At 46.4% G+C, this 17,335-nt stretch overlaps 1 protein-coding gene across 3 annotated transcripts in view; it reads right to left on the bottom strand.

Moving 5' to 3' along the window:
- Window positions 1-5,637: 5,637 nt before the first annotated feature.
- EP300 (E1A binding protein p300) overlaps window positions 5,638-17,335 on the bottom strand; it is a 76,469-nt gene continuing 64,771 nt past the window's right edge. For all 3 annotated transcript variants that reach the window (XM_031938296.1, XM_031938295.1, XM_031938294.1), the window contains 10 exons: window positions 16,963-17,040; window positions 14,773-14,840; window positions 14,061-14,211; window positions 13,802-13,948; window positions 12,964-13,077; window positions 11,914-12,079; window positions 11,360-11,524; window positions 10,844-11,005; window positions 9,158-9,439; window positions 5,638-8,971 (listed from right to left, as the gene is read on the bottom strand). In XM_031938296.1, coding sequence (XP_031794156.1) covers window positions 6,791-8,971; window positions 9,158-9,439; window positions 10,844-11,005; window positions 11,360-11,524; window positions 11,914-12,079; window positions 12,964-13,077; window positions 13,802-13,948; window positions 14,061-14,211; window positions 14,773-14,840; window positions 16,963-17,040 — 3,514 coding nt within the window. In that variant the 3' untranslated portion in view covers window positions 5,638-6,790. The remainder of the gene's footprint in view (window positions 8,972-9,157; window positions 9,440-10,843; window positions 11,006-11,359; window positions 11,525-11,913; window positions 12,080-12,963; window positions 13,078-13,801; window positions 13,949-14,060; window positions 14,212-14,772; window positions 14,841-16,962; window positions 17,041-17,335) is intronic.

Raw genomic sequence — 17,335 nt, forward strand, 5'->3', positions numbered from 1 at the left:
ATAGAAATAGGGGAGGGAAGGAGGGAAGAGGAAAAAAAGACAGTTTCAAGCTTAGATCTGTAGAGTTTGAGATTCTGGTCACCAGAACATCATCTAATAAGTGGTTGGAAATAAACAAGTGGAGTCCTGGGAAGAGATTGGGGCTGGAGATAGAGATTTGAAGGTCATCTGCCCAGAAGTGCTAACATGGGATATGGGAAGAAGAGAGAAAGCAGTTGCCTAGGATAGAGCTTTGGGGAACAATTGCCTTCAATTTAATCCAACAAACATTTATTCATCATTTCCAACAGGCAAGGCCTTGGGCAAAAATGGCTTTCAGCTTTCCTCCCCCTCCCTAATCCTTTTTCTATATCCCCTACTATCTTCCCATAATTCAAACACCATTCTGTTATCCAACAGGGTGAAGGTCAAGAAATCCTGAATACTGAGTGCTCATTGGTCCTAGGAAGGACACTCTTCCAACCTTCATAGTGTCTCACCTTCCTACCCTCCCCCAAACTCCCAAGGCTGGGTCCGTCCTCATTGGCCCAGAAAGGAGGAGGCAACCCAGGGGTTCTTGGAAGCCATTAGGCTTTGGTGTTTCACTGAAGCTGTTGCTGCAAAAGGCCTCCTGTTTCCATAGCAACTGCTTGACCAGAACAACCCTTCCTTCCTGTAGGCTCTCATAAGATTTTTCAAGTTTTTATAAAATCCATCAGGATAACACAGACCCACATATTCATATCACCATCACCATAATATTTAGGATGATCAAGTCACAGAATGCTAGAGCTGAGAGAGGTAGCCCTAGTTACCAAGTTCTTTTCCTGTATCTTGGGTTCAAATCCCAACTCTGTTGCCTCCCACCTGTGGTCTCAATTTCCCCATCTGTAAAATAAGAACATTGGACTACGGAACCCATAAGGTCCCTTTCCTGCTCCAGAGCTTTGATCGTATGATCTTCGTCCTTCTTTTTATTGTTAATTCACTCAAAAGAGGAGATGAGCTGGAATTAGCCACGCTCATCATATGTCAAGGTGGTCCTTGATGGGCTCAAAGAGGCAACATCCTCCCTAAAGTCAATTGATTTAACAAGCATTTTTAAGTATTTCCTGTGTGTCTGGCATTGTGCAAAGAGCTGGGAATACAAAGAAAGGTAAAAGATAATTCCTGATAGCAAGAAACTCTCAATCTAATGGAGGAGAAATGTGCAAACAGTCAGATACAAAAAAAAAGACTGAGAAGAGAGCTTGGGAAAAGTCTGAGAGGTGAGGTGCTAGAATGAAAGGGGATTGGAATAAAGCTTCTACGATGATCGTTGTTCGTTGGGACTTGGAAGAAGCCAGACAGGGGAGCCAGGAGGCAGAGGTGAGGGTGGGAGGACATACCAGGCAGGCCCCAGCCAGAGAAAATGCATGAATATAATAGTCATATTGACATTGGCTTTTATAAATGCTGGATTTGGGGAGGAAAGATGGTGAGCCAGACACTGAACTCACGGAGGAAAAGAGAGCGTCCTGGACATCAGTAGACAACAATGATCAGAATCTTATTGATTCTTGAGGATTCTTAATTACCCTCTCCGGAATGAATGAAAAAAGCTGCCAGTCTTTAAAGGATGGACAGGGAACCTGTGTCAGTAGGAGAAAGGAGAAGTTGGAAGGAATGGCAAAAGAAAAGATTTGGTAAAAGTCAGTTTGATACCTATGAAACAGGCATTCCAGAAGGCACAGGACTACGGAGATCTGGAATGGGATGTGGTACAGTGGTTCATGGGAATGGAGATAACGGAAGGCAATGAGTGATAGGTTTAAATCAGCTGAGAGTCCAGAATTTTGAGAGTATAGGAATAAATGGACTTTTCTTTAAAATAGTCAGTCACATCTATTTAAAACCAACAGTAAGCATCATATGTAATGGGGATAAACTGGAACCATTCCCAATAAAATCAGGATAAAACAAGGTTGCCCACTATCACCATTACTATTCAATACTGTATTAGAGTCCAGAATTTTACTAGCTGTATGACTTGAGGTGAGCCAATAAAGATCTCTGAATCTCATCCACAAAATGAGAGGCACGCGTGAGTTTTCCAGAGTTGCTTCCTAACTCTGGATCTCATGAATCGACTAGTTAAGTGAGCTGGAATAAATCACTTCACCTCTCTGAGTCCCAGCCCCGTCATTAATAAAATGAGGTTGTCACTCTGCTACGGCACCACCAATACCTCGGAGGGTTGTGAGGGTCATGTGAACAGCTGCTACTTATTATAGAGGGAAAAGAGTTCTGGTCTTTGAACCAGACATGGTTTCATTTACTCCATTTACAAACTTGTTTCTGTATTTAATGGATAAGATTTGTGATTTTCCACTCAAGTCTTCCTCCAATGATTCCTCTGTGTGGCAGTGACCCTGGCTCTTGGAAAACTTGTCCATGAAGCAGAAGAGTCCATCCTTTCAGTCCCATCCAGTTGGAAAGCATTCAAGGACAGATCTGGCAACAGTGTTAGAAGCTCATCACCAGAAAGCAGCCTGGGGGAGGGGGTGGGGTGAGCTGCCATACTGGGTCATGGATTGTTCTACTTTAGTGAACTGAAGATAATTTTTAGAGCATATTGTGATAGAGGCGGGTTGGTAAACTGATCAGAAAGGGCTTCATCGAGAGCAAGTCTCGTTTCCAGACAAACTCATTTCCTCTTCAGCAGGTAGTTACATCAGGAATGGAATATTGGAGATAGATTTGCTGAGGTCGGCAAAGCATATAATAAAATCTCCTAGAAGCCTTTCTGGGTTTCTGTGACATTGTTTTTTCCTGGTTTTTCTGTTGCCCATCTGGACACTCCTCAGGACTTTACCCATAAGACCCAAGTATCCCCCAAGGCTGCCTGGGACTTTTTTTGGGGGGGGGTCTGTCATCTACCCTGGTGATCTCATCACCTTGCATGGTTTAATTATCGTCTGGGTGGAGGATTCCCCAATCTATCCAGTTCTCATCTTGTTTCCTGAACTCTATTTGCTTTGGATATTTCCAAGAGGCATCCCAAGTTTAAGGGGCTCCAAAACAGAATTCATCTTTCCCTCCCCAGCCCAATTATGCAGGACTCTCAATCTCATGTTTTCAACTCACCTCACACAACCAACGTCTGGTCAAATCTATGGCCACCTTTTTCCTTCTCTCCATTCAGAAGGTGCTCAGTGCAATAGCCTCCGGGTCTCCTTGATTCAGGGGCAGGGAGCACTGGGTTTGGAAGCATCATTTTCAGTCCAACACTAGTCTTCACTAGCTGTGTGATCCTGGCCAAGTCTTCACCTTCTCAATTTCTCACCTGTAAAATGGGCTAGAGATGGAGATGGCAAAGCACTCTGGTACCTTTGCCAAGAACGTCCCAGAGGAGGTCATGAAGAGTGGGACACAACAATTTTCTGTTCCAATTCACTCTCCACTCAGCTCCGTACCTGTAATCCTATTTATCTCCATTAGAATTCTGAGCTGATTGAGGGCAGTGACCCTGATTTGTGCCTTTGTATCCCCAGCATGTCTGACATGTAGAAAGTGCTTAATAAATGCTTGTTGTGTAACTTGACACAAGGATGGATGATAGTACAGTTAAGAGGGTTCAAGACTAATTGAATATCCTAAGCAGTAGGACTATTACTCTATACTTGCCATCTAGAGGAAGGGCTTAGAAGGAAGGAGGGGAAAAGTTGGAACAGAAGGTTTTGCAAGGGTCAATGTTGAAAAATTACCTCTGCATGTTTTGTCAATAAAAAGCTCTAATAATAATTACATATAAAGGATTATCACCCCGAAAAGCATTTGTTGGTATACTTCCAAGGATCTGTGCTTTTTTTTTAATCAGTGAAAGGCATCCACGACTTGAGCAGTTATGATGATACAAAACTGATAACCCAAGTAGATTGAATTGGGATGCAAAAAGAGATGGGGGAGATCATCAGATTGAAACTAACAAGATGAAATAGAGAATAAACATCCAAAAATTTTATAATTGGACTCAAAAAGTTAATTAGAGGTTGGGAAAAATGGGGTTTCAAAGCTCTATGGAAAAGATATGGTTGGTTGGTTGTTGTCCAAATGACATCACTGTATCCTGGTCAAGGTCCAGTGTGTCCGACTGTGGCTGAACAGACCATTATGTGCTCAGAAAGCTCTACCACAGCTAAGGCACAAATTGTTCACATGAACGTTTGGAGCGGAGATGTCTCTATATTTGTACATCTCCTGTTTCTTTGGAGTTACTGAAAAAATATTTGAAGACCATCACTACCAGAGATTTTGAAACGATCCCCAAGGCGACCCTGCATTACAATTAAACACTCTAATGGGGTCTTTGGAATGTCCATAATGAGGCAAGTCGGACTCACTTCTGGGTCCAGAAGTATGCTTAATTCTGGGCACTGCATTTTCCAAAAAGCATTAATGAACGAGTTCATCCAGGAGGGCAATCACACGAAGAGGTTTGGACTACATTCCACGTAAACACTTTTATTCTGGAAAAGACTAGGGTTGGGGGCTGGAAAACGGTAGCTGCCTTCGATTATTTAGACTCTCATGTATCTCCAACCATGGAGATACTGGTTAGAAAAGCAAAACGTTTCTAACACCTAGGATATAACCACTTTTCACTATTCTAGGTTTGAATTCTGGCTGGGACTCCCTTCTGGAGTCTTCGCCTGTATCCTACCAATCTTGGGGTGAAGTAGTGTTTTAAGTGGCTTTCAGACATGCAAAACTGCAGTAGAGGGGGTTTTGGCCCTGGGACCTGCAAGACCAGGTTTAGAATGACTCCATTACTAACTATATGACCTGGATCTCCCTATAAAGACGCCTTTTGAGCTCAAAATCTGCAATCTCATCCAATTACATAGAATTAGCCTCATTTTATCGGTCAAGAAAACATAGGGCCTGGAAAAGCACATATTCTTAACAACCAAAGTCTTGTAATATTAACATTAATAGATACCTTTTAAGACTTTTATTAAGCACTTCCTATGTACTCAGATACTAGTTGCTGATGGGGAAAACAGGATTTTTAAGGGGCTGACTGCTTTTGAAAACAATAAAGTGCTACAGAAAGACTTAATTCATGTTCACATCTGCTCTATGGGAGGCCACAGTTGTGAAGATCTCTTTAGATGGACAGGTGACCATGTAATTTACCTTTAACTGTGGTCTCAAATCTTTTTTTTTCCCCCAATCAATTTTGGGATGCACCTCAGTGGTGGCCCATCCTCCAGGTGACAAGGATACCCTGAGACACCCCACCTACCTATCTATAGTGTATCCCAAGCTACTATTGGAACTACCTGAAAAAGGGGGGGGGGGGGAGAGGGAGAAAGATACAAGCAAAAGGAATGAATTAACTTGGCTTCTTTTCCTATTCGCTGTATCCTTATGCCTCCTGGAAGCGCTCCTGCCCCAAACCACCTCGAGGTGACCCCTAAAGAAGGGAGGGCAGTCTTAATGGTCTGGCTCTGGCAGGTGAGGAAGGGGACTTTTTAATCGCAGAGGCCAATCTTGGAAAGAAACATTGACCACGCTATTTGCATTAGGTTTCCTAGATGGCTAACAGCTATTATGCAGCACAACCACAATCACACCGACTTCCGTTGGAGAAGCAAAAATGTTAAAAATCAGGTAGTCTGTCTCACACAGTTTATTTAACAATAGGTAATAAGAAATCAATTTTAACAGTCTATACAGTGATCGAAAGTTCATATTTATAAGTAATCAACTTTTAATTGCATGATTTACAACATTGGAGGGTGTTTTTTTTTGTTTTTTTTGTTTTTGCTTTCTATTTTCAAGTTTTACAGAAAGTGGAAGAGGGAGGGAAGGAGAGGGGAAAGAAAGCAAGCGTAAAGAAACCCCAGGGACATATTTGCATGTTAAAATCATCCCCTTGGAAGTCTTACCCTCTTTTTTTATTTTTTTCCTTTGTTAGATGTAAAAATAACGAAAAAAATTCTTTCAAGAAACAAAACCACAATATATATCCTACATCCACGTGGCAGCTGCCCCTGGATAGTCTGAAAGCATCTGTGTTGTTCTCTCTACATGTACGAATCGTTTTTAATACTTGAAGTTTACGCTCAGCCTCTCGTATAGAAAATGTCTGGAGGACAAAAGTGGACTCAAAGGGGGACTGGACTATTTCATCTTTTTTCTTTTTAAACATTTTTAAAAGAATGAACATCTTTGCACCCAAAGAGGAAAAATTGGTATTTTTAATATATATTTATATATATATATTTATATAATATGTATTTTTTTTAAAGCAACATTAACCCCTTTTGTCCTCTGGTTTAAGAAATGTTCATGTGTTAACTTCTCTGCCATGGTGTCATGAGGAAAAAGAATGGGGAGAAATGTCAACCATCTGCACCAGTAAATAATAACTATCAATATTACATATTTTCATTAATTTAAAAAAAATAATAAACTGTAATGCAGGTGCAAGGAAAAAGCATGTCGCCTTGACTCTGCACTGCACACACAGGAGGAACAGGAAGGGGAGCACAGAAGGGGAAGAGGTGGGAAAAGGGCGAAAGGGCGGGAAGGAGGACTGGCGGGGAGCGGCCATAACAAAAATAGATTCTTTATATTCTGTCATCCCTCAGGTTCAAAGTTTGTTTTTTGTTTGAAACCACAAGCTTTTGCTGCCCAGTTCAGATGTGTTCCGGGGAAAATTGTCTTTTAGGCTAAGAAAGATTCAAAAAAATTTTGTCTTCAGTACAAAAAGTCTTAAGAGAAAATAAGTTTTTTTTTGCTCCCAAAATGCTACAAGGTATCTCTAGTGTATGTCTAGTGTACTCTGTGAAAGGCTTGAATTCAAGTCTGAGCTGTCGGCGCTCAGCCCCAGGTCCGAGGCGCCTGCCCCGTGGAGACCCGCCATGCCGGGGTTGCCCGCCAGCTGGGAGAGCATGGCACTCTGGTCTGGGCTGGCAAAGTGCCCTTGCTCCATGGCGTTGGCCTGGGCAGCCACCAGTCCTGGGTGTGGGGAGCTGGTCTGTGGGGACACGTGGTGTGGGGACGGCTGAGGCTGCATCCGGGGGGAGGGGCTGGAGTGGGGCGGCTGGGACTGGGGCCGGGGGGACGGGACGGGCTGGGGGGAGCGCACTTGGCTGCTGAGCGATGGGGGAATCTGCTGGCCCTGGGCCTGGCCCGGGAGCATGTGCTGCTGGGGGCTCATGGGGTTCGGCGGCGCCGGGGAGCCCATCTGCTGCTGGAGCAGCCGCTGCTGGTAGGCCTGCTGCAGTTGGGCCGCTGGCTCCGCTCCCATGGCCTGTGGAAGCTGGCTCATCTGTCCCATGGCTCCCGGCTGCATCTGCTGCATGTGATGCTGCATGCGCTGCTGCTGCTGCTGCTGGGGGTAGCCCAGGCTCTGGGGCTGCGGGAACTGGCCGTGGTTGCCCATGGCAGGGCCCACCCCCTGCTGCTGCTGCCGCTGCTGGTCAAGCAGCTGCTGCTGCTGCCGCCTCATGAGGAGCTCCCGGAACTGGGCTGACATACCCCCGTGATTCATGTTCATCTGCGGAGCCTGGGGGCTCACCCCCCCCATGGCCGGCGGAGGCTGGGGCTGGGGAGGCGGCTGCGGCTGCGGCGGGGGCAGGCTGGCCCTCTGCACACCGGCCTGCATGGGGTTCATGGCCTGCATGGCCGGGTTGGGGTGCACGCCCTGCTGCACCTGCATGGTGGGCTGGCCTTGGGGGAGGCCCTGGGGGTTCTGGGTAGCGTACTTGGCCGCCCGCTGCTTGATGAAGGCGGCCAGCAGCTGGGGGTTGGCGTGGAGGATGTTGAGCACCTGCTGCTGCTGCATGGGTGAGCTGGGGGAGCGCAGAGTTCTCAGTAGGTTCTGTAAGGCTGCCTGCGGCAGGGAGCCTTGCTTGGATTGGGCCACCGCGGGGACTTGGCCCAGGCCCGGCTGGGGAGCCATGTTCATGGGCTGCCCGGGCTGGTTCCCCGACATCATAGCGGGCCTCTGCATGCCCGGCTGGAACTGCTGCGGTTGGGGCAAGCCACTCTGGGCCCAGGGGGGCTGTTGCTGCACCCCTGCCGGCCCCAGTCCCTGCTCCAGGTGGCCACCGGGACCTCGGGCCATGGGGGGAGGGTTCATGCCCATGGGGGCCATCTGAGTCATCTGCGGCATCGGATGTTGGATGGGCCGCTGGAAAATCTGAACGTGAGCCATCTGGCGCTGTGTCTCGGCGGCCCTCTGGATCTGCATGGCCATCTCCACGGCTGCTGGCGGGGGTCCTTGGACGGGGGGCTGAGAGGTCTGCGGTGGGGTGGGAGGGGTCACCTGGCCCCCTGCCTTGCCCTGGGACACAGGCCCAGGCGGCTGAGCTCTGGGCATGCTGTAGGGCGGCATGTTGTTGGGGGGCGCGGGCTGGGGCTGGGAGGCGGGCTGGGGCGGGGGCTGAGGCTGAGGCGTCTGGGGCGTGGGGGGCTGCTGGCCGGTGGGTGTGGTGGGCGTTGCTGGGGTTGGCGAGGGCAGGCCCTGTTGTTGGCCCACCACGCCGGTGCGCTGCATGCTGGCCATCCTCCGGCGCAGCATCTGGGCCTGCTGCAGGCGGTGCTGCAGCTGCTGCTGGCGGAGCTTGTGCTTGATGTTGAGGCAGAAGGGCACCGGGCACTTGTTCTCCTGGCAGTGCTTGGCATGGTAGCAGCAGAGGGCGATGAGCTGCTTGCAGATGGGGCAGCCGCCGTTGGTCTTGCGCTTGCAGCCCTTGGTGTGCTGGACCACCCTCTTCATCTTCTGGCAGGAAGGCAGGGAGCAGTTGGCATTGCGGCACTGGCAGGCGTGGACCAGTGACTGGATGCAGCGCTGGATGCTCAACCGGCGCGAATCCCCCGGGCTCTGGGTTGCCGCCGCCTGCTGGTTATTGCTCTCGTCGTCCAGGCCCAGGCCAAGCTTCTCCATCTTGTGGTCGTGGTTCTTAGTGTTATAGCAGGTGATGCACAAGTCATAGTCCTGGAGAAGAGAGGGGTCTGGTCACTTGGGAAGGTCTGCCTCCCAGCATCCTCCCCCCAAAGCTTTGCATTCATGGGGCACCAAGATGTGCAGAAATACGGGCACTCCTGGGTGCCCTGCTCCCCTCCACCCCAACCTGCAGCAGGTCTGGGGACATCCCAGAGGCCCCTGTACCCACAAGCTCACCTCGCAGACTGTGCAGTGCCATCTAGTCTCCACATGGTGCTTGCACTCGTTGCAGGTGTAGACAAAGCGATCTTGGCTTTGGGTGTGCAGTTCTACCAGCATGCACATGGTCGACCACTGGGCCCTGCGCAGGGAGGAGAACTCCAGGTGTTTGTCCCTGGCCAGGGTGAGGAAGGCGTCACGGCCGTCCATCAGGTCACACGGGATGAGCGGGTCGGGCTCAGCGATGGGGGGCAGAGAGTTGGCGGCGGGGCCGGCAATGAGGCGAATCACAAAGAAGACCTGCAACAGAGGACAGCTGACAGTGACGCACCGGACGGACGCTCCAATGCGCCAAGCAGGCACCCGGGGTGCCGCCTCCTGCCACGGGCAGCAGCTTAACCCAAGAGCATGAAAAGGCAGTCAAGGCGTTTACCTACTGCAAACAATTCTCTGTGGACTGCCTCTGTCAGTGAGGTCAGGACAGCAAAAGCAACGGGCTGCTCACTGCCTCTGAACGCGGAAAGAAAGGAAAGGATCATCTCGTTTTCCCCCTGCCCAAAGCACGCGGAGCTCTCTGTTCCATTGCAATCACAAAATGAAGGTATATAGCTAACAGGCTGAGATGGGAGGATCCTTTTTCAAAAGAGTGGAAGGACATGGAACAACACTCTCAAATTTTACGCTTGTTTAAGGGGACAAACTTCTAGAGTTGCGGCCATTGCGCCTTCAAACTCCAAAGATTTGCCTGAATTGTACCAAAAATTTGGCAAAGTAAGCAGAGCTCTTTAAAAAAAATTTCTAAACCAGAACTTGACAACACTGAGAATATAATGATTTTATCATCGTGGTTTTGGTAGTCTATATTTACTCTGAAACCAATATTTCTCTTTATCTCAGTTTTGTTTAAGAAATAGCTTGTTACTTTCAAGATATATGTGAAGATAGTTTTCAACATTCACTTTTGTGTTCCAAGTTTTTTTCCCTCCCTCCCTTTTCTCTTGACAGGCCAATATATAGTTAAAGGTGTGCAATTCTTCTAAACATATTTTCACATTCATCATGCTGTACAAGAAAAATCAGATTAAAAAAGGAAAAAAAATCAGTATCTCAGAGTTTAAGACATTACTCACATCGTCTTCCGGCTTGGGAAAAATGATTCAAATGGCAGCATGATATCTTGGAATTTAGTATCATTCAAGGCTATGTTGTCACTAAAAGCCAGTTTCCCCATTAATGATGCATGGGGGACACTCTCATTCTCTATCACACTTTCTCATACACACACAGGCACCAACTCCCCCGCCATATTATATATATACACATACACACACACACACACACACACACACAAACACACAGATACACATGCACCCACTCCCCCACTCTCTTCCCTAAAATGCTGCTCTAGAAAGTCACAAGCAAAATTCCCAAACAACAACAAAGCTGTTTCCTTGAGGTCAGAAAATGGACCCTTAAGACCACACATAACTTAATGTTGTTTGAATGGACGATTCTGAAAAACAGGCAAATTCAAATTTAACAGTCACAACATCCATTCAGTAGTTAATGGCCAAAGACCAAGGCCCTCAAACTGGAAAGATAGGTTTTCTAAAGGAAGCCTGTTACTTCTCTGCTGTGCTGAGAGCAGGGGAGACAGAGGCAGCAGCCAGAGAGGGGTCTCCTGGAGGAGTCCGCTTGTCTCACCTCTTTGTGCTTCTCCATGGTGGCGTACAACTTCTGGGAGAGGTCATTCGATACATTGGGCATGCCTGGCTTCTTCTTGTTTCCCCGGCTCAGGCTGCTTTTGTTTTTGCTTGTTTTCTTATTATTCTTCTTTTTGGCATTCTTGCTGTCTCCCTTTGTCACCTGAAGGAAACATGGGACAAAGGTCAAGGGCTTATGTCCAGAGAAAAAGTTGGAAAGCTGCAGAGCTCCATAGCATTTAGAAAAGGCTCACACTCAGGAGATTGAGAGCATGGTGGGGGTCTGAGCTTTCTCAGCCACCAAAGTAACTTGGGGCAGCTCCTCCCAATATGCACTCCATGTATCTGCAAACTTCTCAGGGCCAAGGAGCCAGCACCAGATCCCCGACAATGATGGGATCTGACGTTCGCCTTGTTCTAAAAGTCTATTTAAGAGCCCAATAAGGAGAGAATCACCAAGCCCCATTTCCCATGAGTGAACCCCACGCTCCAAGTCCCATCTCTGGGGGAGACTTACATCTGTGCTCTCATTGCTTGTGTTCTCTTCTCTCTTTCTCTCTTCTTCTTCCTGCTCTAGCTCCTTGATGCTTTCCTCCAGCACATTGGGCCAGAAATCCCCTTCAAAATAAGGAAGCTCCTTTGCACTTGTTAAACGATCTTCTGTGGCTTGTTTAAAAATGTCCTACAAAACACACAAGCAGTTAATATGACCACCCCTAGGGAAGTGGGCCACCAGCACGATGGGAGCCCCAGCCTCTGTTGGCTACCTCTGCTCCAATAGTTTCCCTCCTTTTCAAAATTCTTTTTGATGAGGGATGGTTCCCTGGGAGGGATATAACAGGAAATGGAGACAGTTTATTCGTTTTTTCCACCTAGGAGCCAGTGAGGCAGAGGTGTCAATCGCAACACTAGTGCAGCCTGGATCAGAATAATACATCAAACCACAACAGAACTGTTGTTAATGTGTATTTTTCTAAGTTAACATGTGGCCAAGCAGGGATGCTTTGTTGGGGCCATTATTAGTCGAGTCTGAGACCCAAGTACGAAATCAGCATCGACAAGAAGACTCACCTTGTAATCATGCACAATGCGCTCAGACACAGACTTGTCCAGCATCTTTTTGTACCATTCTTGCAGTCGTTTGGGTTTGGGGATCTTCTGATCGGGAGGATGGCAGTGAAAGATGTAGTCATCACCTTCACTTGGGGGGCAGGCCCAGATGTGCCCCGTGGTGTATCTAGCCAAAGAAGGTTCTCATTGAGAAACGATTTGATACTTTTCCTCTGTAAAAGCCAAAGTGACCTAACAAACCACCACAGGGATGACACTGAGCTCACACCCCTGATCTCAAGCACCAAACATAGCTCTGGGGGGTTGCCGGTAGCAGTGGAGCAGGAAGAAAGGGTAGCCAAGGCCTTTTGGTCACCTTCTCATTGGCACAAAGAAGCCCAATGATTCTACTGATGATGAACAACCATCATACATTTTTGTAGCAGAGGATCATTCATGTATAGCAGGAAGGTCTGGGGTATTCCTGAAAATGCCATTTTCCATGAAGGGATCATAAGTGGGGAGAGAGATGACTGCCATCTTTACTGGGGATAGCAGAATGTAATTTTTTTTTCCTCCCAGAAGCATCCCATGAGGATTCCCACACTCAATAGGACAACAAAGCCTAAATCAATGGGATCATTATTTTCTTTGGAAGTAGGGGTGCAGTTGAAAAAATGTCCTCAATGTTCATTTGGTTCCGCTATTGTTTGACCTTAGCCAACCAGATGAATGCTTAAGATAGCCTTACATGTTCTCAGGCGCAGATACCAATGAAGATAACACCCAAGCTACTTAGAGCAGGAGACCCAAAGGAAATAAAGAGACATCATGACATGTTATTTACAGGCATATCCAAGGACAATTCCATGGCATTACAAAATAAAGAGTCATTCCTGTTTTTATATGTTTTAAAAGCCTGTAAGCCTTTTAAGCACTTTTATCCATTTCCCATTATTACTATAAATCACCATTTAAAAAGATTTTTAATTTTTTAAAAAAGTAATTTTTAATTTAAATTTTAAAAATTTAATTTTTAAATTTAAAAAATAGCAATACTGATATACTTACCCTAATTTCTTAACATATTCTAAGTAGCCAATTAAGATTTCATGATAGACTGCAGTCCTGAAGCATTTGGGACGGAAAAAATGAACACTGTCGAGGTAAGATATATATACTCTCCTAAAAAGACAGGAAGGAAAAAGAACAAATCAAATTGTGCTGACATGGTCATTCATATCAGTATAGACACTCCAGCAGGCATGGTTTTGAAGAAGAGAAATTCTCCAGTCTCCAGATTACCTAGATCTAGAGAAAGTAAGTTTTATATCCTTACATTTATCTTTTCCTAATGAATAACTTTCGCTGCCCTGCCTGGTATACTTTGCACTGCTTTGGATGACACATTCCCTTTGCTTGCCAGACAACTATCAGCTTTAACCTTGGTGCTCTTCTGACTCTTTCTTTGATAAATGAAACTTCTCAGGTAACCAGAGATGCCAAAAATTGGACATTTTGAATGTTACAACATAATGTACCTAACTTCAGGGCAGAATTTCTCAGTTAAAAGGAAGGGGCCTGGGCCACCAAGTTTAGACTAGGCATGCGACTTCCTGGTGACTTCCAAGGCAGTCTTTGTGGATCAAAGTTCTTGGGACCAAACTTAAATTTGTACCATTGCAACTTTCCTCTGCTCCTAGGTCAGCCCACACGCTGGGGCCAAGCAGGACGAGATCTCTAACATACCACAGTTCTTGAAGACAGACAAGAGGTCCACTTATTTGCCCTGATAAACTTTCCCAATTCCTCTAACTTTTCCCCCAGGGCATGAACTCTAGATAGACATAGAAAGCCATGCCCTGCCTGCTAACTCTGTACATCCCACCATGTCAAAGGCACCCCTTACCTCTGATTGGGTGGAGGGCAGTCAGATCCATACTCCTGAACATGCATGCCAAAAAAGCACAAGTCAACACCATCTATTTCCTCAAAGGCGAAAAGGGCCTTTGTTCGGTAAGGGAAGGATTCTGCCATTTCACCACTGTCGACAAACCTACAGGATTCAGAACAATGCGTGGCTGGTCAGATGGAGGACACACATGTACAGAATAAGACAAAACAGTGGTCAAGAACTACCCCCAAACCCACCTAAAACCGAGACCCACCTTGCTTTCATGCCCGGCTTCACCTCGACGGTTTTATCTGAAGCATGAACAACCCGAACTGTGACCTCTCCTGACTCCGGGTGATTCTGCCGTCTCAGGAAGTCATTTACTCGGTTTTCAAGGAAGGTACCAAGCCTGGTGGATGGCAACCCTGAGAAACCAAAGTGATGATCGAAAACAAGCCACAAGCACATCTTTTACAGTTGTCCAGAAAAAAGGACCATTGTCAGTGTGTGAGATTATTATGACCATCCAAAGATCTCATAATGGAAAGACATCCAACACATTACCTTAGCCCCATTCCTATTAAAACTTTACAAAACTAAATTTTTATTGGTATCTTTTGCTTGCACATAATATTCACTTCTAAATTTATCACTACTGTAGGTAGGGGGCCAATATTAGCAATGAAAATCGGCAAAAAAAGAGACTCAAAATTAAGTGATACGCTAACTCTGGAATACACTATTCACTAAACTTGTATGACGTTGACTTGTTGAGGCTGCCCTGGCCTGCGCCTGGCAGCACTGGAATAAACAAGGTAAACAAGGTGCCCACTGGCACTGACAGTGTTTGTACACTAATAAAACCCCAAGTCTGGTCTAAGTCCAGTAGGAGTGAGGAGCTGTCACAGCATCCTGTGGTAGTGTTCACCTACACTTTGCCAGGAATGACTAGGTAAAGTTCAGTTACCAAGAAAGAGGTGACATACTTTTAGCTGAAAACTTGTTTTCCTTCCGAGTTCGTCCAGTTTTCTTCAGGCACCCATCACAGACAAATCTGCAGGTAGAACAAAATCAGAAAAGATCACATTTGGTTATTGATTCTCATATGAGCCGGAAAAGAAATTATTTGTATAAAAATGGTATCGTACAAAGACACCACATGTGGCTACTGGGTTGGGAGAGAACATCAAGTCCCAGCTGAACTGGAGAGGCCATGGTTTTGTACTCTTACAATAATCTTTCCCTCAGACCTCCTGTCTGCCAAGAGAGGGGCAGAGAACTACCCTGCAGGGCAGTGCAAAAAAGGCCTTTGGGCTTAAGGAAAGAGCACCCCCCCCCCCCGACCCCTCAGGGCCCAGAGAAGGGAGATTAAGAAGTCAAGATGACACTAATCATTTAAGCAATGAGATGATTGGTCTGCTCCAATATGAAAATGAAGAACAATGATCTAAATGAAGAGTCCCAAGGAAGAGCCTGGGTCAGAATTGACAAAGAAGACCTGGCACGGTTACTTTCAGGTAGAAGGTCACCCAACCAAAATCTGAGGAAGAGGAGGCGTGAGAGAGCTTGTGGCTGAAATAGTCCAAGCCTGGTGCCTCACCCAGGCACAAATGAATTGCCAGGAAGGACCAAGAAGAGGCCTGATCTGGGCGTCTTGATTTCAGACAATGGCTCTCCAGGGAAGGCACATGAGGAAGTGAATGGCTGGGTCTGAAAATGCCTTTTGGATTCTGGATGCCAGGCCCCAGAGGGCAGGGTGAGGGTACCTGCACTTGGGTCAGACAGTACTAAGATAAAAAACAATGGACAAATATGGCGTCTGAAACATTCTGAGGGGGTCTCCCAAAGATGGAGTGCAGGGCCAGTGGGGGCCTTCTGATTTTATAAAAAAAAGGCAAATAATTTCCTTCACAAGCTAATTGTACAATATTTCAGAGTCTGATTCTTTTTGTACAGCAAAATAACGTTTTGGTCATGTATACTTATTGTGTATCTAATTTATATTTTAATGTATTTAACATCTACTGGTCATCCTGCCATCTGGGGGAGGGGGTGAGGGGGTAAGAGGTGAAAAATTGGAACAAGAGGTTTGGCAATTGTTAATGCTGTAAAGTTACCCATGCATATATCCTGTAAATAAAAGGCTATTAAAAAAAAAAAAAAAAAAAAAGCAAATAGAATGTGCCAGCTCTGTCTCTATGCCCACAAGTTTGACTTCAGTTCCAAGGAAAACTGCAAAGGGATCATCTCAAGATGTTCAACATCTAGAAAGTGCTTCTCTGGGAGAAGCAGGCTTTGCTTCATTTCCCAACAACACCACCGTCATCCCCAGGCCTGGTTCTAGGCCTGCCCTGGGCAGATGTGATTTGGCCACCTCAGCATTCCTGTGACCAGAGACCCAGAAACCAAAGGTGCTAATATCCAAATGTTTCCAGGTGAAGAACAGCCTATCAGCAGCTACCACATTAAAGGCCATTCACTTACTGCCCGCTTTTTTAGCACTGTAGTGCTGTACACCAAGACTTTGTAATGTTCATGGACAAAGAGGTAGACTCATGCTAGAACCTCATCTGGTAACTTGGAAGAGGCAGGATGGCCAGAACTGCAGAGTGGCCTTTCTCCAATGGAGAACCATAGCAATCTCTGCTTTAACTTGGAGGTTTAGGAACACCCTCATAAATTATGCAGATGTCACAAAGTTGGGAGAAGGACAGTGTGTGTGTGTGTGTGTGTGTGTGTGTGTGTGTGTAAAAATATACTCTACAGGTCAGGAGCCTCCAGTCTAGGAGACAAAATTTCACAAGGATACACCAACTCTTACAATGGATATTTTAAAAACTTTCTGAGAAGAAAGAACAAGCATGAAAAAGAGCCAAACTAAGGGCTCAGGTAGGTCCCATGTTCAGTGAGAGGACCACAGCGAGAGGCACTTCTGACTCTGGAATTCTGCCCCAGCTCTGCCAAAACTCCCACTGTAACCCCAACAATTCACTAAAAACCTCTAGGCCACACAACCTGTACCAACAAAGGGGCTGATAAGTCCCTACTAGGCCCAGAGCCTTTGTTTTTACCACATGAGGCCTCAGAAAGCTCAGGACTAGGCAGGCACCTTGAGTGGCAGGGGGGCCCAAGAGAGGATGAGTACAAGGACAACCAAAAGTAGCACAGCAGCTTACCCAGAGGGCCAGATGACTTCGTTGTGAAGGACACAGATCTGGTGCATTTTTCGGCCACATTCTATACATTCAACAAATCTGGAAAACCAAAATAGCCAAAGGTCACAACTCAGAAAATACCCAGAAAAGAAATTCAGGTTCAGGGAGGCCCTGCCAACTATGACCCATCAAACCCTTGCTTTTGGATTCCCTGACAGAAAGTGGCCCCTCAGTTAGCTACATCCAAAAGTAAGTACATTTTGGCCACTAGGATTTGGGAAGGTTGTAGATAACCAAACTGCACCAGCCTCCTTGGGAGCCCCAAAGAGCAGACACCCACCACCTCTTCTCTCCCCAAATTCTTGGGGTGACACAGAATATCTGCACATTTCAA

This window comes from Sarcophilus harrisii, chromosome 5 (genome assembly GCF_902635505.1).
Source record: "Sarcophilus harrisii chromosome 5, mSarHar1.11, whole genome shotgun sequence".
In the NCBI taxonomy this organism is placed as follows: domain Eukaryota; kingdom Metazoa; phylum Chordata; class Mammalia; order Dasyuromorphia; family Dasyuridae; genus Sarcophilus; species Sarcophilus harrisii.